Source organism: Onychomys torridus, chromosome 3 (assembly GCF_903995425.1).
Source record: "Onychomys torridus chromosome 3, mOncTor1.1, whole genome shotgun sequence".
Lineage (NCBI taxonomy): Eukaryota > Metazoa > Chordata > Mammalia > Rodentia > Cricetidae > Onychomys > Onychomys torridus.
This window is the reverse complement of record NC_050445.1, coordinates 51,976,910-52,000,233: the sequence shown is the minus strand read 5'-3', so window position 1 is coordinate 52,000,233 and position 23,324 is coordinate 51,976,910. Positions and strand designations below refer to the sequence as shown.

At 40.4% G+C, this 23,324-nt stretch overlaps 1 protein-coding gene across 2 annotated transcripts in view; it reads left to right on the top strand.

Moving 5' to 3' along the window:
- Met (MET proto-oncogene, receptor tyrosine kinase) overlaps positions 1 to 23,324 on the top strand; it is a 108,185-nt gene that overhangs the window by 9,627 nt on the left and 75,234 nt on the right. The window contains exons 2-3 of one of the 2 annotated variants that reach the window (XM_036182875.1): positions 14,875 to 14,923; positions 18,309 to 19,525. In XM_036182875.1, coding sequence (XP_036038768.1) covers positions 18,323 to 19,525 — 1,203 coding nt within the window. In that variant the 5' untranslated portion in view covers positions 14,875 to 14,923; positions 18,309 to 18,322. The remainder of the gene's footprint in view (positions 1 to 14,874; positions 14,924 to 18,308; positions 19,526 to 23,324) is intronic. The other variant, XM_036182876.1, reaches the window with a different exon arrangement.

The following is a 23,324-nucleotide window of genomic DNA, read 5'->3' as shown; positions in this document are numbered from 1 at the left end:
AATGTGCATCATTCATCTTTCCGTATTACCTTGTCCACACATGCGCACGCACACACACACACACACACACAAGTCAGGTAGTCGGCAGAGTCTAAGCTTCCCTTCTCTTCTGTCACACATGCTTTAATTCTTACAGAAGGTAGACTATCATCTGTATTATTGTTTGAATATGGTTGTGTCACCCAAAAAGTCCATGAATAAGGAACTTGTTCCTTAAGGTATAAGTAGGTGGAGGTGGTGTAGATCTTTAAAAGGTGGGTAGCAGTAGAGAATACATAGTTTACTGGAGCCTTGCGGGACACCACTATCCCTCTGATCACTCGCTCCAGGTGTGAGCACCCGGGTTAATATACTCTAGTTGCTGTTATCTGTTGTTCCCCATGAAATCCTCACCAAAACTGCTCCATGCCCACGAGGCTGCAAAACTATGAGCCAAGTAAACCTTTTCTCCATAAAGTCAGATGCCTCACATATTTCATTGCAAAGCTTACTAATATAACTATCCAGATGTAAACTGGCCTCTAAGTTTATCCTATCTTTGTCTACTAGTAAGAATAGCAGGAATGCAAGGCAGACACACAGCTTTTATTATCAGTGGCATGTTCTAAGCACTCTGCAATCAACTCTCATACCCTGTGTCAAGTTCATCTTTTCAGAGACAGTAATGACATTAAACTCAACAAGTCTGTAAACTTTTTGTACCATTTATATAGAAATTTTTTCTATCCTATAGAATCACTATAATGTATGAATTATTATTATGAACAGAAGCTATGGTCTTAAGAACCATATCTGTGATCCTTTTCCTCTGAAATATTATCTGTTGTGGCTGTGAATTAGCTTCCCTTGAGGATGTATCTGGAAGCTTTTCTTTGGATGTTCGTTATAATGGAGTCCATGCTAGGGTGTATCAGGAATGAAAAGTTTATATTTTGAATAAACTTAAACAGTGATTTAAGATTTGAGGAAAATGCACGTTACTTCCATCTTTTTGTCTTTACTTACTATATTTTTGTTCATCTGAGATTGTGAAATAGGCAGCTGTCATTTGACCCTGCCCTCATATTTGGACATGAACCTCTCTGTCCACTTCCAGGTGGAGGCCACGCTGTCCAAAGAGAGCCTGTGGTTTACACACTATTTACGTAACACAAAGACAGCCAACAAGTATAAGTCATTTAAAAGCCAAAAGAGTCCTTAGGTTTAAACATTCACTTGCTATTGTTGGTTGACGGGGGAAGAACTTCAAGCAGAAATGAATATACATTTTGGACTTCTCAGAAATGCTTTTCTGTCATGTCAAAATTAAGAGACCTGTTGATTTTATTTCAGTCTGACTAGCACATATTTAGATTGTCCCTTGCAACCTGTATGTCAAAGCTCAGTGACTTTTAAGCACTCATCTGGTCTTCAAGGAGCATTTTTAAAATGCTCTTTAAATCACCAGAAAAGTACAGATAAAATTCCAAGCAGTTTCATTAATGGCACTGAAAGGTGGCAGCCCTTGAATCTGTGTCATAAGTTGATTAATTATTTTCCAACTGCTATTAAACATTCAAAGTGAATAACTAGACTGGAATTCAGGATCAAGGCTCCCTCACAGTTCCTAAAACGGTTTTGCTTTTCAGAGTTAGATGATCATTATATCTGATTCATTTCTTCAACATCTTTAGGCTTGATTGAAGAGAGAGGAGTATCTGTTTTGATGTGTATGCTTTCCCCAGAAGTTATTTCTTCCAGAATTCAATAAATCTCATTCTGAGATAATAATAATCAGAGCCTGGCATTTCCTCTTAATAAAGGGCCATGGATCTGATGAATTATGTAAACATTATAAGGAATTTGCTACAGAGGTCATAATCGTGTAGCCATCTGCTTCTCAACTCTGCCTGCTCACTCTGTACAAACTCAGTGGGAACAGGCTTTAAGTGCTAACAGACTTAAAACTAAGTGCTTTAAGATGGGAGCATCCTGAAACAGAGTTTTGTTCTTGGTCCCCCCATCTTTGGCCAGTCTACAACGAGTTCTTCCCCCATAGGTCTCTATCCCATCCTTCCACTGCAATGACTCCAAATTCTGATCGTTCTCTCAAGTGTTCAATTGTCTGTGGCTTTCCTTATTCTCAATGCAAGATCCCTTTTCATATTTGGAAAGAAACAGAAGCCCATTTGGTCTCCCCATCACTCATTATTCCCTCCTTGAATATGTCTCAGACAGTGAAGTGGTCCTTTCCACCTGTGATCCTGATCCCAGTCTCCCCCGCACCTCTGATCACCTTGATCTCCCTGCCCTGCCCTCCTTTCAGCCACTCCCCTCCTATCCTAGAGGTCTCCATAACCATTTTTCATTCAGCCCTTTTGCAAATAGCTGCCGCTTCAAGAAAGAAATAAAACACAGATGTAAGGCGTGCTGATACGATCTTGAATACACAGTTGCCTAAGTAGTTGCTCTGATTTGTCTTATCTTTTAAGAAAGAGTTCTTGAAAATATATGCATACCCTGTTTTCTCTGCTTTCTTTATTCCTATTCACTGCCTGACTCATTTGATTCAAGTAGTCTCCTCCATATGCCAGAAAGTCTGCTTGTTGCCAAAGCTAATGGACATTTGTTTTATTCCCACTCTCCCTCTCTGTGGAATACACTACACTCCATGATGTATGTCTAATTCCTTCCCTCCTTCTTGAAAGTTCTGCTCTAGCTATGAAAAATCATCCAAACTAAGCCTCTTATGTCTCCATGTTTCCTTTGTTTACATTTTTTCTTTATATCTTTGGAATAAAGGCAGTGCTCTCTGTTACCTGAAATGCTTGGGGTCAGAAATATTTCAAATTTTAGGGTTTTAGAATATCTCTATTGACTTTGTTAAGTGAACGGCCCTAATAAGTATCCAAAATTTAAAAATGCTTTAAAATTCAAAACTTTCCAAGTGTGCAGGTATTTTAAAAATGGCACATTTTAGAGGGTTTTACATTCTTGATTTTTGGATTATGGATATTTATGCTGCATAAAGTTTAAGTTCATTGCTCTCTAACAGTGAAGACCAAAGCATTTAAAGTTCAGATGAACCAATGGCTCACAAATTTCTGTCTTTGACTCTTTCTTTTTCTTAGACTACTACTGTCAGGTTGTAAGACACTTCCACCTGAATGACCAGCTGGTGCCTTAGAACTATTAATTAAACTATCTGACATCTCAGACTCTCTTACGATCAACAGCTATGCTGAACCATTAGCATATAAATGTTCTCTCTTTCTAACATCTCCCTGGTCCTGTCATCCGTTTCTATCTAAATTTACAAATTGTTTGCTCAGGACCATGCTTTCAGATATTAATTTAATTGTTTCTTATTTTTTGCTATATGTACTTACTAAGTGCCATGTACTGACAACAGTTAAGGAGTTGACACTAAAGCTCACAGGCTAGTAGGAAACATACATTACCATGCAGTGCAATGAGGGTGAGATGAGGGGAGGCATCTGAGAGAGCTCATCTTTCCCTGTAGAAGGCAAGAGCGGCATCAAGAAGACTTCCCGGCTGAGTCTCCTAAGGCTAGACCCTAAAACAGAAGAGAATTATCCAGGTGAAGGAACAGAGGAGTGTTCTGGAAAAAAATCCACACATGCCAACACCCAAAGTTGGAAAGCACATTGCTTGCTTTAAAAACTGGAGCATGGCATGGTCAGTTTAGCAATCACAAGAGTAAGTCTGGAAAGATCATGTGAGGCTTTCAAGATTTCCGAAGGTGGTGACTTTTTGTCCAGCAGAAAAACAACATAATCAGATTTTTCGTTCAGAAAAAAAAAAAAAAAGTCTCTTGTACATTGTTGAGCAGATCATCAAGACAAGAGTGGAGCGGGAAAAACAGCTAGGAAACCAGCAATGCAGGTAAGAGGTAACACTGAGCAATAAGACAGGCACGTCTGCCGTATCTGCAGATGGGAGTCCAGTATGCTGCCTGAAAATGCAGGAGATGTGAGAAACAGATAGGATAGCAAGTCAAAGAGCAGGTGTGGCGAGGATAAGTATAGGTTCCATGAGGATCTGCAACTGCTCTTTCAGCTTGACTGACCTATCCTGTTCTTCCAGCCCGTTAGCATTGTTGACCCCAGCCTTCACTTCTATGCCTCTTATCATTTATGCCCTTTTCCTTTTAGAGTGTATTGATTCCTCACTTGTTGCTGTAACAAAATGCATAACAAGAAGCAAGTTAGGGGAGAAGGAGGCACTTTTGGTTGGTGGTTGGTGGTTTGCAACAATACAGCCCATCGTGGCAGAGAAAGCACATGGATAGAATGAGAGGCTGATGGTCACAGTGTGTCCACATCCAAGAAGCAAAAAGCAATGAATGCTTGTGCAGAGCTTGCTTTCTCCTATTTTCCTTTCTGTTTAATCTGCAACACATTTGGGTAGTTCTTTCCTCCCTTGTTATACCTTGCTGGAAACATGCTCACAGACAGATCCAGAGGTGCATCTACTAGGTGATTCCAAACCCAATGAAATTGACCCTGAAGATCAACCATCATGGTGGTCTCCCCAGCTTCCTGTCTTTTTGCACCATCTTCATGCTGATTGCTTCTTAACTTAAGTCTTTAGCCCAGACCTTTATTCTTCATTCTGAGACACAAATATTCCACCACATGCCCAACAACTCTTGGCTGTTTAAATAGTGCTTCAACCATGAACATAACCAAACTGGCTTTTCTGCACATCCCCGTAAAACTCCTGGTCTTAAACACCACTGGTTGTCCTAACTCCTTGCATCTCTATGTCTGCAACTGGGGAAACTATTCTCCTTACTATAAAATCTGTATTTTTATTTCCCTTTTTAATCACACACATGATATTTGACTTCCATTCTCTCTGTCATCAAAATGTATAACCACAATTCAGCCATTTCAGCCAGAAAGAAACTCATTATGTCCTTCTATGCCAGGCCAATCCATCACAGTGGGACTGCTTCCACAGTCTGCCACTGGCTCCATGCCTCACCCTGTGTCATACTGTCTCCTGCTAGCAGCCATCTTCCTTCACAGGCTCAAGGTGATTCCATTCAGACCTAAGCACTCCCTCAAACCACGCCTTGCACTGTTCCTCATTTCATTCCAACAAAAGCCAGAATCTCACAGCTGCTCACAAAGACCCTACAGTTCTGATTCGTTGTCTTTCTTGACTTCATCTTCTGGTTGCCAAGGCTCAGGCACAAACCCACCAAATGTGTCCCTTGTTCCTGCTTCTTGGCTGTGCTCAGAAATTTCATCTCTTTTCACATTTCATTTGACTGAGTTCTCCCTCCCTCAACCTTTTCCTCAAAAGGTACCTACACAGATTTTTCAAAGCCCCAGACTTCTCCCTGTGCCCTTCCTGGAGACAGTCCAGTCCTCCAGACTCTGTCAACTTCTAATATACTCTATATCCAGGTTGCTTATGTGTATTGTCACCTGAATGCCTCTGTTAGTAAGTGTTTCTCACAAGAACTGGAGTGTTTGCCTGTTTACTGATATATGCCAAGCACATAGTAGGGCCTCGATGAACATGTACTGAATTCAATCTAAGTAGCTGTTGGATAGACAAAACTAATGCCAGAGATGGATTTTATACCCCTGCTGATGAGGGTAAGAAGACACTGATTTAGGGAGTCCATGATTTATTCTCCTTGATCTTCACCTTTGTGCCATAGCAAGCTTTCTCATCAGGACTGCCAGCCTTCCAATAACAACACAGAGACTGGTTAATTACGAGGGCGTGGCCTTAGTTTAGGCTTGTTTTTGACTAGCTCTTAAAACTGAAGTTATAAACCCATTTTTAATATTCTACGTTCTGTCACATGCAGCCCACCCTGCTTCCTCCCTGTCTCCTCGTGTCTCTCCCATACCGAGTTCATCTCCTACTTCCTCTCTCTCTCTCCAGAAATCCCACCTATAACTCCTGCCTAACTATTGGCCATTCAGCTTTTTTATTACACCAATCACAGCCAATACATCTTACACAGCATCCAAATATCCAACAACATTGTGCCTGGATGGTTGACTGACCCTCTGCACTGTGTTAGAGCCTTTGGCTCCCTCCCCCTTCAGTCTCCTCACTTTGTGGTCACCAAAATGGATGTATGTACTAATTTCCCTGTCCATGGGCTCCCACCTACAGATAGAATGCAGAGCCCTCACCAGAATGCACGAGGTTTTCTGTGAATGTGATATGGCAGTTTCAACCATGCCTGCCCCTCCCACACAGACTCTTTACTACTGTATTCAGGAAAGCCATGTACCTTGTCCTCAAGGTGTCTGTGTATGAGTTCTTCCTGGCCAAAGTGTCTGTGCCTAGCTTAACTGTTGAGCAAGTCATTTACCTTCACGTCATTACCCAGCTTAAACCATCTCTGCTTCCTGGCAGATGCCTTTAGCTTTCTTCTCCTTGTGCTCCTGCAGCAGTAGCACTGCTAGCGGTGGGGTGGGGGCTAGATGCCTAGCCATCTTGGCAGTGACTCTTTAAGTGAAAAGGGTCATTTACGAAGACTATTCCTTCTTCTTGCTCTTCTCTTCCTCAAACACACACCTTACACAAGAGCAAGAGCATGCATGCCTGTACACACACACACACACACACACACACACACACACACACACACAGCCCTGAGTTATTTTCTCTTCAATTGATCAGTTATATAAATGCAATGCTGAGCACAGTTGTTTTTAAGTTGCCCTAACCTTTAGGTTTATTGATTTTTTTTTTCCAAGCATCCAGGGTGTTTACGGAATGTTAGAAATGGGGTCCCATACTTACTTTTCTGCCCTGCCCTATCTTCATAGGGATTGGCTTACTTGACATTCTCTGTTCATTTAAAGATATTTAATTTTTATTTTGTAGAAAATGTGCTTAGTTCTTTATTTTCTGATGGTCTATTGATCGCAACATGTTTGTATGCTTTTGATTTTTCTTCCAACATAATTGCACTATTTTCACTCATGAAAATCCTCACCTGTAGAAAGTAACAGCCCAGTCTGGTAATTCCATTTATTCACAGTAGTACCACAATTTCTGCTTTGCTTAGAGGAAAAACTATTGTGTAATTCGGCTTCAAAACCAAGACCTAATTCACTCAGTTTCAGAGTCAGTTAGCTAGTGTCAACGTCCTAGGAAATGTTCCCAGATGTGAGCAAAATAGAGTTGAGAACTAAGTGAGAAGTGTCCTAGAAAGAACACACCCCCACCACCCCCATCTAACACCTCGTGTCCTCCCGTCCTTCTCCCCTTCCTTACTGGATGTGGTTTCTTTCCTATGGCGCAGCCACCATGACAAAAGTGGATCCGCTAACTGCCTGTTTCCCTGCACAGATGTTTGATTTTTGCCTTGTGCAAACCCAGAGGAAAGGGATCCACCAGTAGTGTCCCATGCCTTTAATCCTAGCACTAGGAGGCAGAGACAAAAAGGACAGTTTGAGACCGGCCCAAACAACGTACAAGATCTTGTCTCACTCAAAAGATAGTGAAGGGGAGGGAGGGAATTGGGGGAGGAAGAAGGAAGGAAAGAAATGGGTTAACCCACTCTTGAGCACAGCTCCCCCATTTGGAACTAGAACACTCCTTATGCCCAGGACATTTTCCACTCCCACCCCAGACAGGAGGGGATGTCTGATTCACTAGTGAGCAATGTATTGGCTTCCTCTCCTCTGGATTTGTCTCCCTCTTGGTTCCCATTCTGACCGCCCAATCAGGTTCATCTTCTCCAAACTCTTCATATGAATGTAGCAGGAAAGGGTTGCTAAGCTTAGTTTATTTTAACTTACATATGCAGAAAGATATAATCTGTGAGTTTATTTTATTCACTGTTCCTGGCTTAAGTGAACAAAATCTGATAGAGCATTTACATAATCTGAATTACAAAATTCCATTCATCTATTAGAAAAAAAAAAAAAAAAAAAAAAAAGCTGCTTTTGATTTCAAGTCTTTTAGCGTGTTCTTAACAATGGGGGAGTTCAACCTCCGCATGTCTGAGGATAACGAAATGTTCTTGTATGAACTACCATTTATTAATGGAGTAAATGCCTGTCCATCATTCGGGACTCTGACAGTTCAATGAAAGCTCTGAATGGTATTTTTTTTTACAACATGCACAATAGTAAAACAAATGTCCATTTATTCTTTTTTCCCAGAAGTTGGATCTTTTCAGCCATTCTTAGAACAACAAAGATGTTTGCTAACAGATTATGAATTTATGAGACAAAAATCTTGAGGATAGAATGCACTCTATTCTTTTAATCTTTACTCTTCTATATCTGGCTTAGACAAAGATCTTAATCATATATTGAAAGTAGAAAATGCACAATTGGCTTTTTCTTAGGCTAAAAGTCTGTCATTTTCAACTTCTAAAATGATGATCAGGAGAAGGGCTGAGATAACCACACAAGAATGAGAACAAAAGCATTATCTATTTAAAGAAACATCTGTGTAACACCCAAGAAAGTGCTTGGAGTGACCCCTGGTCCCACTCATTATAACGCATGTAGATTATTCTAGCATCAATTTTAACATTTTCTTCTATAGCCATCTATATCTGAATCTTTAATAAATATACAGATCTAGATCTTTTTTATGAAATTTCATGTAATGTACAAGTTGTATAACCTTCCTCTAAAAAAAAATTTATGCCCTTTGACAGTTATACCTTCATATTGATATTTAAAATCACTTGATGAACTCAGTCACCCTATTGATTACATTTAAAACAATATGTTTTAGATATATATTTATTTACAAAATAAATAAAAATAAGAAATTGTGCATAGTTTGCAACTATGTATGTGTTAGGGAAACAAACTCTTAAAAACTGAGTCAAGCCTGGTGGTCCAGGCCTTACTTCTAGCTACTGAGGAAGCTGGGATAGAAAGATCTGAATTTTGAGGTATGCTTGGACCACAGAGAACGTTCAAAGGCAGCATGGACGACACAGCAGGAGTGTCTGGAAACAAGGGGCTGAGGGGCATAGCCACATAGAAGAGCACTTGCCTCACATGTAAGCATTAGGTTCAAATCCCAGTACAATTCATTAAATAAATAGGAAGGAAGGAAAGAAGGAAAACAAGAAAACAGGCAAGCCAAAGACAGAAAACTGTCCGACTCCCAAAATAAATAGATTCCATCCAAGTCTCTTCATTCCAAGGTATGTTTGTCTCAAGAGGTGGCCACTCCCTCATTTTTCTCTACATGTTTACAACTAGGGTTGTCATTTAAATACATCCATGGGACATGCTTACACTAAAAAAGAATCCAGTATTTGAGATTTAAAAGGGTCTCCTCCACTTTCACTTCCTAAATCTCTATGGGGATATGGGCTTACTCCTTAAACTTGTGGTTCCTGTTTGGCCCTAACTGTGGCCTCTGTCTTGGAAGAACTTTAAGGGCTTCAAGAACTTGAAACTTGAGTTAGAGGAAAACCACAAGATGGCCAAGGGTGAGGAAATAACAAATAACTCTATTTAAACTGCAGAGAGAAGTAAAGGAATGGAAGGCAGGTATTCGTTCCCAGAGCACTGGCCAACTTCCTCATTGCTGTCCAGAGCAAGCCAGACTGGCTAAGGCATGGCTCAGGATGATAAGCATAAGTGAATGACAGTGTATCCCATAATTTATTTAAGACCTTCATGGCCAGCCCTCAAGGTAGAAACAAAAGCATCTGACCCTCGGGCCAGGCTGTCTGAAGGGTAAGGCACTTCCACATCAGTCTTTGGCCTCAGTCTCCTCCCACTCTCCCCACCATATTCCACCTCTTATCCAGAAAATTCTATGCAGCATTAGAGTGCCAGAGAGGTATTCTAGGACCAACTAATGTGTAAATATTAAAAATAACACTGTCTTGTGGGAATTTTGGATTATTGAAATGTGGTCACACAAACGAGCAGTTGGATGGGCTGACAAATCCAAACATTTCCTTCTGTTCCTTTAATCCACCATTGGACACCACTGTTGTGAGAGTTTCTTGGGCTTGGGATGTAGGTCTCTGGTAGACCACTTACCTAGCATACTCAAGACCAAGGGTTTGACCTCTTCCAGGTGAGGAGGTGAGGAGAAATGGAAAAAGTAAAAGAAAGGGGAAGAAGAAGGGAAGAAAGGGAAGGATAGGCAGGGAGGGAAAGGAAGGAAGGAAGGAAGGAAGGAAGGAAGGAAGGAAGGAAGGAAGGAAGGAAGGAAGGAAGGAAGGATCTGACTGCTGCTCTGGAAAGGATTTTGATATGGTGTATTGTCTTTATTATTATAGAGACTGTGGTTAATATTGAAAAAATCCAGAAAAAAATTGTAAACTTTGCTTTCTTAACAGTTCTCTGGTTTCCTTTTTTGTTTCAATTTAGGCTACAGGCTTATAGTATAGAGTTTATCTTGCTGTCTTCAAATCAACAGTTCTCAGTACAGAAGTTCTCAGTACCTAGACAACTGTTTGTCATGTAATAGATGCTCACAAATATCTGTTCACTATTGTGTAACACCATGTACTGTGACTGTTTACAAATCCAGCACTTGAAACATCATCAGAAACTTCTTATTGGAATCTTGTTGCTATAACTTTATTAGTATGATCCTCCCTTTTCTAATCTGGCGGAGTGGACATATGCATGGTGTTCATGCCAAGGTTGGAAGTCAACCATGGAGTCGGTCCTAATCTTCCAAGTTCTTTGAAATAGAATCTCCTGTTGTTCATCATTGTGTATCCCAGGCTAGCTGGTTACCCACTTCGGAATATTCTCCCATTTCCACCTCCTGTCTTGCAGCAGAGGCTCTAGTAATTACAGACATGCATGATGCCTCATCACTTTATGTGAGCTCTGGGGATCCCCTACGGTCCTCACACATGCGTGTCAAGCACTTTACCTACTCAAGTCACCTCAGCTTTTATAGTCCTACTTTTAAAGGTAATGGAAAGAATGCAAATTTAGAGAGGGCTAAGAATTTTCCTTAGAATGACATTCTTGCAAGCTCCATTATACGTGGCAGTGACTGTTTTTATGGGTTAGCTTCCTTAATGTGGCATCTCAGCCATTTTCCAGAATTATAAACTCCCTTTGTACACTTAAATGTATTGTTGAAATCTTTTATAGGTTTATATGTTAACTCATCATTTAGATACATTATTTTCATCTTGAGTTTATGCTACACATTCTAACTGACTTCAGAAATACGGAGTAGGGGAAAAAAGAAAACAGTATGCCACCTCAGAAATCTCACCTAATGAATATGTTCCCAGGTTTCAAGTGAGATATTTACAAGTAATTGTTCAAAACCACAAAGAAACCATTCTGTCCCACTTATTTGAGTATTTTATGTAGTCTAGGGTAGGGCCATACCACTCTGAACATGCCTGATCTTCTCTATTTCATGCAAAGTTTGTTTTTATGCATTTGACCTTGTGTATGAACTCATACATTCATATATTTTTTCCTGGCTATTATTTGCTTGTGATTTGCAAGGAGTAAAGGAATCATTATGAAACTGCTCACCAAAAGGAAGAGGGAAAGACACAATTTCATTGGCTCCTTTAAGCTTAAAATATGGTGGTTGGAGATAGCCCAATGATAGTGAGAACCTTCCCCTCTCCATGTCTGAGCTCTTGTGCCCATAGCACCAGCTTCAACTCGGGCTGGCTCTGCCCACATAGTAGATGTGATATCAAGGTGCTATCATCTGTATGTTTGGAAGCTCTGAACATGAGTGGTTCGCTGCCAGCATCCATATGGTTGTCCTTGCTCTGGTCATGTGTTCACCCTGACTGAGCACTGGCTCAGAAGCAGGAGCTCAGTGAAAAGCCTGTCTGCTGAGCAGACTCTCCCTGCAGTGAGAAGTGGGCAGCATGATTGATAGGCAATCTCAGGAGATGAGGAGAGAGAGCTTTTGAAAGAGCTGCCCCAGGAAGAAATAAGAGGTGCTGGCAGGTACAAATAAGGGTTCGTTTAGGCACTGTGCCTTCTGAATAAAACCCTTTCCCTAGAAATGCAACTAATTAGAAACAGTTCAAATAAGCATCATATATTTTAAAAACTAGAATACTAAGGAAACCTTGTTTTCCTTTTTTCTTTAAAGGTTTTTTTTAAATTTTATTTTACATAAAACTACAGTTCCCTCTCCCTCCCTGAGACCTTGATTTCTTGTGTACATTTAGCTAACATTTCATTCTCTTCTAACACATATGTCATCTGAAAAAAATGAGAATAACATTGACCTTATGATTGTAGTTAGAAAAATATAACTGAGTTTATCTTGTAAACTAGAAAGTGCTTTCAACATAGTTGTATATCATTGTGACTTCTGAGAAGAATCAGGTCCTAAATGATGTTAATTGTGTCAAAGTTTACAGAGGCTTCCTCTTTAAGAAGTGTCCCATTACACCTGCTGTGATCTTTCCTGAGGAGTCAGTCTTTGAATGCAACACTTGTTGCTGGTTGAATTCTTGAGCGGCATAGATGCCACTCAACAAATATCTGAAAACCCACCATACTGCTAGATTTGAGAGGAATGATATTACCAACACAAGATATTTTCATGAGAAAGCTCAAAGCAGATAGGTGGAGAGAAGAGTTGGATGGCAGATTGGACAGTTGGGCTGAGCCGGAATTCATAGTTAACAGGCCATCTCTAATGAAAAGACTCCTAAATGCCACAGGTTTAATGACCGAGATGGCACGGAGGTGCTCACTTACAGGAAATGTTTGCTCGGTGAGCGTATACTTATTACCAACTGCAGAGAAATCAAGAAATGCTTTATAGGTGATTCAGTGTTATCTGCTATGTGCACAGTTCAAGAAAATGAATTAGTCAGTCTGTTTGAATCATCTTTATATGTTCCATTTAGTTTTTAAAAAATCCATTAAGTGGCTAGCACTATTTCAAAGAGAAAAAAAGGAGCAGAAATGGTGGAAAAGACATTCGGTGTTGAAAGTATGATTCACACACGTCACAGGAAAAATGGAGCAAGGCAAAAATATATGGGAAAGGAGTGTTTCTGAAGTCACTGCCATTATAAACATTAAAATTTCTGGCATAGCTAGATCTGGCATAAAGCTGGAGAAGCAAGAGTAACATATGAAAGTTGATGGCACTGGTGTGACAGGTGACTATAGAAAAGTCATCCCTGAGATCAGAATTGTCACAGTCAGAACATACTTTGGAGTTCACTGGTTCAGTTCAGGAATGCCAGTAAATATTTAATAACTGTTCTTGTGTGGGAGGTCAAAGCTCTAATTTGCAGTATTTGCCAATTCCTATGATGTAGGACTACCACCATGCTGATTTTGGGCTGTCAAGATAAGGTCACTGAAATATAAGCTAGGAAGACAGCCACAAAATAGGTGTCCTAAGCCAGTACCAGAGGACCCTAGCATGCCACTGTTCAAAACTCACTTTACAAACTAGAAAGTTGCTGAGTGACTTGTTTTGGGTCACATAACTTAGCTTCATTGCCACAACTGGAACTAGGTTCTGCTTCTCAAAATTATGAATGTGTAATGAGGAAAGGACCATAACTGATTGACAAGGTCATTTAACTCCATCACCAGGCTATATTTCCCTTCTTTGAACTCCTTGCTTTGAGTTTAAACTGTTGTGTGGCTGTCTGTCCTTCCTACTAGTTTCTGTTCTCACTGACAGTTGGAAAGTAATTTAATCATCTTTGAATCTTCAGCCTTCTTCTTGGTACCTGGCACATTATAGATGCCCATCTATGTTTTCTGAGATTTGGGATAAACAATGGTAATAGAGAACATTTGTTGACCTACCACAGGCCAGACACTACACTAACATGCATCCATCATTGTATTTACAGAGCCGTCTTCACAAAGGAGGTGAGTCCCACAATGCACCTGACCAGAGTATGTGGTTGTGCACTTGGCACCAGAGTCTGTACTTGGCACTCTGGTCTCACCAACACACAATTTTGTAAACAGAGACTAGTCTTAATGAGCTGGAATGGTTAAGAAAATGGTGTCTATTAAATGATTAATTACATCCTTCTTCTCTTCTGGTTTTCTTTTGCTTTGCTGTCCCATCAAGTGAGATAACAAAAAGCTTGTTTATACATTTGCTGAATTCTAGCTAGTTCAGCCTTAGTACAGTGAGTGTCATATGTATCAACCTTAGAACATTATTCTTATTTCTCAAACATGTAATCTCTCAGATTGTAAAAATAAAATAAAGATCATTTTGAAGTTTCTTTCACAAGAGAAAAGCTATAAGCCATGCACACTCAGTACTGTTTTAATGGGCATCAACTTGGAGGCAAATAAATTATAACGTTGTTTGGCCTTCCTTTAGGAAAAATGTATTCACTTATTTCCCTCATATTATATTTTTTTTTTGGAGAAAATACAGTGTTCCCAATCTTGGAAGATATACTGATATATGTCATGTTGAGAAAACTTTTAATTTTTCATATAATATACTCTGGACTGATAAGACAATTTATCGCTAATCCTTCCTTCTCATTTCTTCTTGTTTCTCTACTTGGCACCAAATATGTTCTAGTATATTTCAAAACAATGGGAATTATACATCAAAAAAGCGAGTTCTATTCCCAGCCTTTATATATACTCTAAAATGGTCATACATCTTCAAAGTAGCCCCTCTTTTTGATACTTAGGAACAATCACATGAGAGTATCAAAATGTGGGCACAGAGGTGGATGGATGGCCTTAAGTCACATGACTAGACAGGGAAGAGCTGGTGGGGAAACTTCTGCTGCACTGGGACCTCTCTGTGTAGGAAGCTGTGTCAGTGTTAATGAAGCATCTCAGGGTGGGCTGTGTCTGTTAGGCGGGGAACCAAAGTCACATTGGCTGACTCCTGACAAGCATGCTCGTCCAGAAGAGGATGCTAACCATACTTCCTTCTTCACAGGATGTTTGTGGAGAGAAATCAGACGGTTTAGCAGAATACCCAGCATGTGGTAAGCACACAATGCATGTTATTGTTGTTCTTATTATTACATAGCTTGGACCTCTTTCAGCAATTTCTTACTGAAACTTCCCTTTGCTCTCCAGTACAACTGTGATTTTCCAGCTTTGCTGAACATCACCCCAAAGCCTATATCCTCAGCCAGATCCCTTCATGTGGACCCTGAAGGCTACTGTGCCCTCAACTGTCCACCAGGTTTCTTCTCTTTCATGAGTGTGAAGCAGAGGTCACAGAATGTTGATTGTATCGTACCTTAAAGAAGCCCCGGGGCTCAAAAGGACCCTTTCATTAATTCCTTACTGATCTCAGTTTGCAGGCTCTGCTTTAGTTATTTTGAACCTCTTCATCCAGCTGAAGTCCCTAGTTCCTCCTCTCCATCCACGACTTGAAACACATGTCTGTGCACTCTGATTTACTTTTAGAACAAAGAGGTATCATGTTCTGAACCTCTCGCCATTTCTGTACTGTCATGTGACTTCTCCACTCTGGCTGTATCAGAGAACATGACCTCTCTTCTGTTCCGGGAATCTTAGGAATACCTGTTTGGAATATTGCGTCGTCAGCTTTGTCTCTCACTTGGGCCCATCACCCACTTCTCAGACTCTAGTACTTGCCGCTGTCTTGCCCACACCATGTGCTCTCCACTGCTTCTCTGATTTGCACAAAACTAGTGTGTCTGTGAGGAATCTTCATCAAGGAATGAATTCTAGCCTCATTTGCGGTCTGGTTTCCTGTCTACTCATACAGCTCTCTGTTAACTCATTGCCTCGACTAATGAACTATGAGCTTTCCAGAAAAGAACACTGTGTCTTTGTAGGTACCAAATTGGTGTTAGTAGAAGAGAAAGTCTTGCAAATGAGCATACACCTTTCTAATCTGACAGTGAATTCTAAGCAACCACTGGTGCCTTCGGCTTGTTCTCACTTGGATGAACGTTCTGCTTCCTCAAAATACACATTACCTTTCACCTTAATAGTATGGAAGACTACAGTTAAATCCACTAAAACCACTCTTTTGAAGGTCAACAAATAGTTCTCTCCATGTGGACTAAGTTCTTCTTGAGACCCTTGCCTGGCTTCTCTAGCATTGAGTCAGTGCTGGCTCCTGATGTCTCAGTGCCTTCTTGACTCTTTACTTAGTTCTTTTAATGTAGGTATTCTCCCAGATTTAACTCATTGGCCACCTCTTTCTCCTCTAGTCCCACTACAAGCATACCCACCTAGGTTTTTACTCTCACGTCTACATATATACATGTAGATTATTTCTGTTATTCTAAACAAAGTACCAAGTACCCCGAGTTGTGAATTTGCTTTCCTTCCTGATTCCACTTGCTACTGTGTCGCTTAAAGCAGATGTGTCTCACCTGGACCAGTCATGCCTCTCATCCATAAGGGCAGCTTTCCTCAGAAGCCTTTCATTATTTACTCTGTTCCTTGGCATAGATGTTCATCTGCTCAGAATTTCATTTGTCACATAATCCAAGCACCTGCTTCCCAATAAATGAGGTGAACCCTTCCAGCCGTTCCTATTGTAGAACCTTACTCGGTTCCCATCACTTAATTACACTCAGCATGCTGAAAATCCGTGTCTTTTAGCCAACTTCCTGTTGCTACTGCCATGCTATAGCGACTCCTCCTTCTGCCCAGACGACTCCTCGCCTTTATTCCTTCCAGACAGGTGTCAAATCTTACTTACTGAACTGTGCCTCTCACTCCCTCTTTCTGTTCTTGGGGCCACCATCTTGCTTCTGGTCCTCTTTCACTTCATTCTAGGCCATCATAGCTACTGGTCAATCATTTCTTTAAAGCTCCCAAGTTTTAGAAATTTAATAGACCCCAAATCAAAAAGTATGGACTCAAGTTCTTGTTTTTGAACCTACTGCTTATCTTTCATTTACACACAGATTCAATATTTATTTGCTTAATTCCAGCTGTGTTCCAGGCTTCTCAGCAGCCAATTCTTGGAATACATTAATGAGTCAGACAGATGCTGTCTTCCTTCTGGACCTAACAACATAATGAATATGTACCTATTTCACATACCATGATCCCATACAGAAGCTATCTCTCCCTTTCCTGATACTGGTAGTTTTGGGGTTTGTGCCATATGGGGTGTTGAAATGACAGGAGGTATAGTCATCAGTGCCTGTGTGTTATGTGTTATTTATTAACTGTTCTTAGGTTCACTGAAAGGCAGGGGCCATGGCTCATTTTCCATTTTCCATAGTGTAAGCACAGAGCCATGCACATATTAGTAACTTGGTGACTTTGGGTGTGGTCTCATGGATCCAAAGTTAGTCTTTACCATCGCTGTAATGCCAAATATGGTTTTAAGCATCCTTCAACCCTGACAGAAAACACAGTGATAGGTATTTAGTTTCCTTCATTCTAAGTCTCTCTTTTGCAAAACAATACCCTACCACGCCCATAGCTATTATTGGTAGAATTTGCATGTCTTTAACCTGTGCCCCTTATACTTTTAAAAACTGAATAACAAGCCAGTCACGCTTCCTGGGAGAAACATTGGTCTATGTGTGTGTGTGTGTGTGTGTGTGTGTGTGTGTATACCACAGAATGCTAAAATAATGTTCTTTGTAATAAAGAGCTTTTTGACTTGATAATGAACAATATGTTGTTTTTCTCCTGAGTAAAAGCTCTAAAACTTTAGTTCTGAAGATTAAATTTTAGTTTACACATTTCAGCCTGCTGCTTTTTGAAGTCCTAGTGATCTTTCATTAAGCATTTGTCTGTGTGAAACAATAGGTTAACGATAGCCAAATTATAGCCATACCTTTTCCTTGCCCACAAAATCCTATAAACAGCATGTGATCGTGCGCGCTTCTAGGATTTATGATTGTTTTCTTCCAAAAGGAAGTTAAATTTAGCCTCGTAATTCTACATGCTCCCAAGGAAACAATGCCTGCTGTGATTTCTAGAATAAATGAATCTGAACCACAGTTCCTTTACTTGACTAACCAAGAAAGTTTAAGTATCAACCTAGTCATTAGCCACAGATATGAAACCACATTAAGCCCCCAGCGAGGGGCCAAGAAAGAATGTGCTATGTTTCTTATCCAGCTCCTGAATGTCTCACAGTTGTTGCATTGGGCCTCAGCACAGAACATTGTTTGCATCACATAATGGTCTTTGAAAATTACTCGTTCGTGGCTTGACTTCTAAAATTAAACTATGTGGAGTCATGTCCAGCCCTACAATGCATCTTTATTTGAAGCTAGCTAGCAGTTTTTGATTCCATTCTATGTAAAAATTCCAATTAGGAAATGTTATTTCTGCTCATGAAGCTGGAGGAGGGCTTCCATTTTTCTTCTTGGTTTCTAATGACGACTAAACAGCTCTTGCTTGAATGTATCTTGGCAGATCAACTTCTCACAATGAAGGCTCCCACTGTGCTGTCACCTGGCATTCTGGTGCTGCTGTTGACCTTGGTGCAAAGAAGCCATGGGGAGTGCAAGGAGGCCCTAGTGAAGTCCGAGATGAACATGAACATGAAGTATCAGCTGCCCAACTTCACCTCAGAAACCCCCATCCAGAACGTCGTTCTATATGAGCATCATATTTACCTTGGAGCCACAAACTACATTTATGTTTTAAATGACAAAGACCTTCAGAAGGTGTCTGAGTACAAGACTGGACCGGTGTTGGAACACCCAGATTGTTCTCCGTGTCAGGACTGCAGCAGCAAAGCCAATTCATCAGGAGGCGTTTGGAAAGACAACATCAACATGGCTCTGCTTGTTGATACATACTATGATGATCAACTCATTAGCTGTGGCAGTGTCAACAGAGGGACCTGCCAGCGGCATGTCCTTCCACCTGGTAATACTGCTGACATACAGTCCGAGGTTCACTGCATGTTCTCCCCACATGTAGATGAAGAGTCCAGCCAGTGTCCTGACTGTGTAGTGAGTGCCCTGGGATCCAAAGTCCTCCTGTCTGAAAAGGACCGGTTCATCAATTTCTTTGTGGGAAATACGATAAATTCTACCTTCTTTCCTGATAATTCATTGCATTCGATATCAGTGAGACGGCTGAAGGAAACCCTAGATGGTTTTAAGTTTTTGACGGACCAGTCCTATATTGATGTCTTACCTGAATTCCGAGATTCCTACCCCATAAAGTACATACATGCCTTTGAAAGCAACCATTTTATTTACTTTCTGACTGTCCAAAAGGAAACCCTAGATGCTCAAACTTTTCACACAAGAATAATCAGGTTCTGTTCTGTAGACTCTGGGTTGCACTCTTACATGGAAATGCCTCTGGAGTGTATTCTCACAGAAAAAAGGAGAAAGAGATCCACAAGGGAGGAAGTGTTTAATATCCTCCAAGCTGCATATGTCAGTAAGCCTGGGGCCAATCTTGCTAAGCAAATAGGAGCCAGCCCAAATGATGACATTCTCTACGGCGTGTTTGCACAAAGCAAGCCAGATTCTGCTGAACCCACAAATCGATCGGCAGTTTGTGCATTCCCCATCAAATATGTCAATGAGTTCTTCAACAAGATTGTCAACAAAAACAATGTGAGATGTCTCCAGCATTTTTATGGACCCAACCATGAGCACTGTTTCAATAGGGTAAGTCATATAGGCTTCCTACTTAAGATTAGGTATAAAGCAGAATAGATGCCAGTCTAAAGAAAGGATATCCAGGCTTCTCTGTGGTTAGTGAATGATTTGTATTCAAAATATTTACAAATTCTTTGTAAGAAAATTAGGAAATTGATCTTCATTAATGATTAAAATAGTATCTTATGAAATTTATGTGGGGCTGGGGAGGTAGCTGTTTATTGTGTAAGCATGGGGAGTTGAGTTCCATTCCAAGAACCATGTGAAGAAAAGAGGTGTTGTGTGGTACATGCTTGTAACCCCAGTACTGATAACAGAAATGCCTTGGGCTCACCGGTCAGCCAATTTAGCCTAATTGGCATTCTCCAGGCCAATGAGAAAGATCTAGTCTCAAATAAATAAATAAAAACAATCAGGTACGAAGGAGTGACGCCCAAGGCTCACTTCTGGCCTCCACTTGCCCACACAAAATAATTTTTGCACCCATGAGCGCACACACACACACACACACACACACACACACACACACACACACTATACTAAAAAGAAAACATGATTTTAATACAGATTTGCTTTCCTGCACAACACTATTTGTTTTGGATTGATGATCACTAAAAATGGTGTTTTCACTGGAAACCATAGGAAAATTTTATTTAAATAAAGTAGAACTTGCCATCTGTAAGTAGAGAATTTTTTCTGCTAGTCATTTGATCCTTTAGTGACAGAGGAAGAACACCAACCTAAGGAGTCCATTGAGCCCAGATTTGCACATATAGCATAGTACCACCTAACACTGTGACCCTCAGTGACCGTAACTGAACAGATAGTGTCACTCTCAATCCTATCTACCAACATTTGGACTTTGGAAATGTGTGTCTTGTCCGAGCAGTTTACACTCTATGAAATATGGGTTATAACTGCAACTAGGAAGAACATTCACTATGTACTTGATAAGAGAAAGTACCTAATTCTACCGCAGTGTACCCAGGGTATATGCATTCAAGAACATGTGGGTGGCTCTTGATGGGATGCCTGGGATACTTCCCTATTTGGAAAATTACTTACCTGTTTTATAGAACTCAGAAAATACATCCTTTGCTAAAACAAAGACAAAATGTCCCTCCTGTCCCCTCCAAGGCCTGATAAAGCACATAACACGCACACACCAGTCTCAGCTAAGACATATTGCCCCCTCACACATTGAATATACATTGTGAACTCTTTAAGACACAATTGAATCCTTCATCAGGCTGCCCTTTTCTTCAATAGAAAATACTATAAAAGGATGGAAGACAACTGGAGGGCTTTCTGAAACCTGGGATTCAAAAGTGCAAATGTGATACGCAGAGCATCTTAGAGAAAACACTTTCCCTGCATCCAGCAAGCTGGCTGAGCAACATAGGTTTAAAGAGCCTTTTGGGAGTTCCTTCAGGCTTCCAGGGCACAGGACCCTGATGCTTGGCCTTTGTCCCATTGGAAAGTTAAAAAGACAGTTGACTTTGCAGGAGCATGCTGGCATCATATCTCGATGTTTTAGTTTGCACATTTCAGCCTCCCAGTTATAAATGTTCTTACTCATTTTAGAAAGACTCAAAACCTTCTGAACTTTGTCTTACACGCTTTGACGTTTTTTAGTGATCCAGGGGGAACAAAGAGGCAAGATTATCCAATCAAATGCAGGCTGGTTTTATCACGTAGGAAAAATGCCCCCAAAGCCACACCTGAAACCATTATCACTCCCATCTCAAAAATTCTTGTGGGAAACAAGATGTAACTTGCCAACAGTCTCCTTGCAAGGGAAGCCAAGTTTCGCACTGGCCAAATTCCATAAAGACAAATACCTGCAAAGCTCCGTTCTTTATTTGCCTGTTTATCTTCTCCGCTTACTAATGGCTTAAATTCTTCTGAAACCGAGACTACACACACTCTGTTTTCACATACCTGGTCAACGGAAAGTGTTCCCATCATCAGCATAGAGTCATTTCCCAGCCTTGCCCTACAAACGATGGCAGCATGAAGAAAATTGTTTACAGGGCTTGAGCAGTTAGGAAGGCTCTAAGAAATAAGATGATTGTTTGGTCTTGGCTCATTAACTTGGCCAAATATTAGGTGACTCTTTTAATGATATCTTGGAACCAAGTCTTTATTTTTAGCATGAAGTTTCAAGACTAGGCACACATTGTGTGGTTTTGCTATTAATAGCTCTAATACATGTATGGACAGACTTGAGTGTTCTTTGGACAAGCTGAAGGGTGCTGTGGTGGTTCCTTTCTACCTAGGCTCCTGCCCAGTCCTCAGTGTGTGTGACAAGATCCATCAGAGGGACTTTTTGCCCTCCCATCTCCCCACCACATATAAAACGTATCTCTACTGGAGGGTCAAGCTCTAGGTATCAGGGAGGACCACCTTCTGTTTCAGGCCTTATTGGTGATCGAGCTATATTGCTTTCTCTCTCCTCACATTTCATGATTGTATCTAGTCACAGTCTTTACCAGCATCTCCTCACATCTGCAACAGAAAGTCCCTCTGAGTCATCTGATAATTCTGAGGGCACATCATTTTCACCCATGCCTTATTTGTGCTTCTGAGCTCGTCTCTACATTTAATTCGGTTTCTGGGAGATTATCCTAAGCTGCAGGTGCCCATCCATGGAATACTGGTGTTGTTCGTTATAATAGACCTTCTAAAAGAACATAATCTTAGGCCAGACTGTGGTGGTGCATGCCTTTAATCCCAGCACTCCAGAGGCAGAGGCAGTGGCAGTCAGATCTCTGAGTTCCAGGCCGGCCTGGTCTGCAGCGTGAGTTCCAAAACAGCCAGGGCTAAGAATATGGTCTTGATTTTCACAATGCACACATATTTTTCTGTTGAGTTTGAATGTGGCTCTTAAAGGGTTTATTTACAGTGACATCTAACTATGAGTTCTATTAGTTTGTACATCCACAATAATTTTAAATTCATTTAAAATATCTCTCCTGCCTTTTTTTCCCCCATTCATTGGTGAATCCTTATAAACATCTCAATTCAGTATGGACTCAAGTTATTTTAGGTTAATGCATATTACATTAGCTATTATTGAGCAAAGTAAAAATCATTGAGAAAACGCCCTATAATATGCAAACTTTGTAGTGACCCAACTTTAGGAGGAAAAGAAAAAACCACTTCCTTCTATTTGGAGATAAACAGCATTATAAATCCCTTAATCCACTTCAAATTACTAGACTCTCCACCAATCATACATAAGGAATTTATTAACTTGAAAGTCCAGGAAAAAATAGTTTATGGACACACTGAGACAATTACTACAGATGCAAATGTGTTGAATAGGAGAACTATCTAAAATCCCAAATCAACAGCAATCTTATTCTGGAAGTATACTATGTATTTTACTGGGAGACTTGAAATACATTTTAAAAAAGATTTCTGACGGCTGTTGAGATAGACAAGGTTCTTTATGTAAGATATTGTTAGTGCATTGCACTCTTTCCTTTGGTCCCATTACCAAAGCTACACTCTACTGTGTAAACATTTGAAAAAGTAAACTTGTAGTCAATATTTCCCCAACATCTTGGTCATCCTTTTTTTAGTTTTTTTTTATTAAAATTGTTTTCATACAATATATTTTGATCATATTATATCCCCTCCCCTGACTCCTCCCAGATCCTCCCTACTTCATACTCCTATAACCTCATGTTCTCTGCCTCAGCTTTCTCTTCCTCAAGAAAAACAAAACTGGAAAACAAAAAATAAAAATGAAAACCAGTAGATAAAGTATACCAGAACAAAACAAAAATCACAGAGAGAGAGA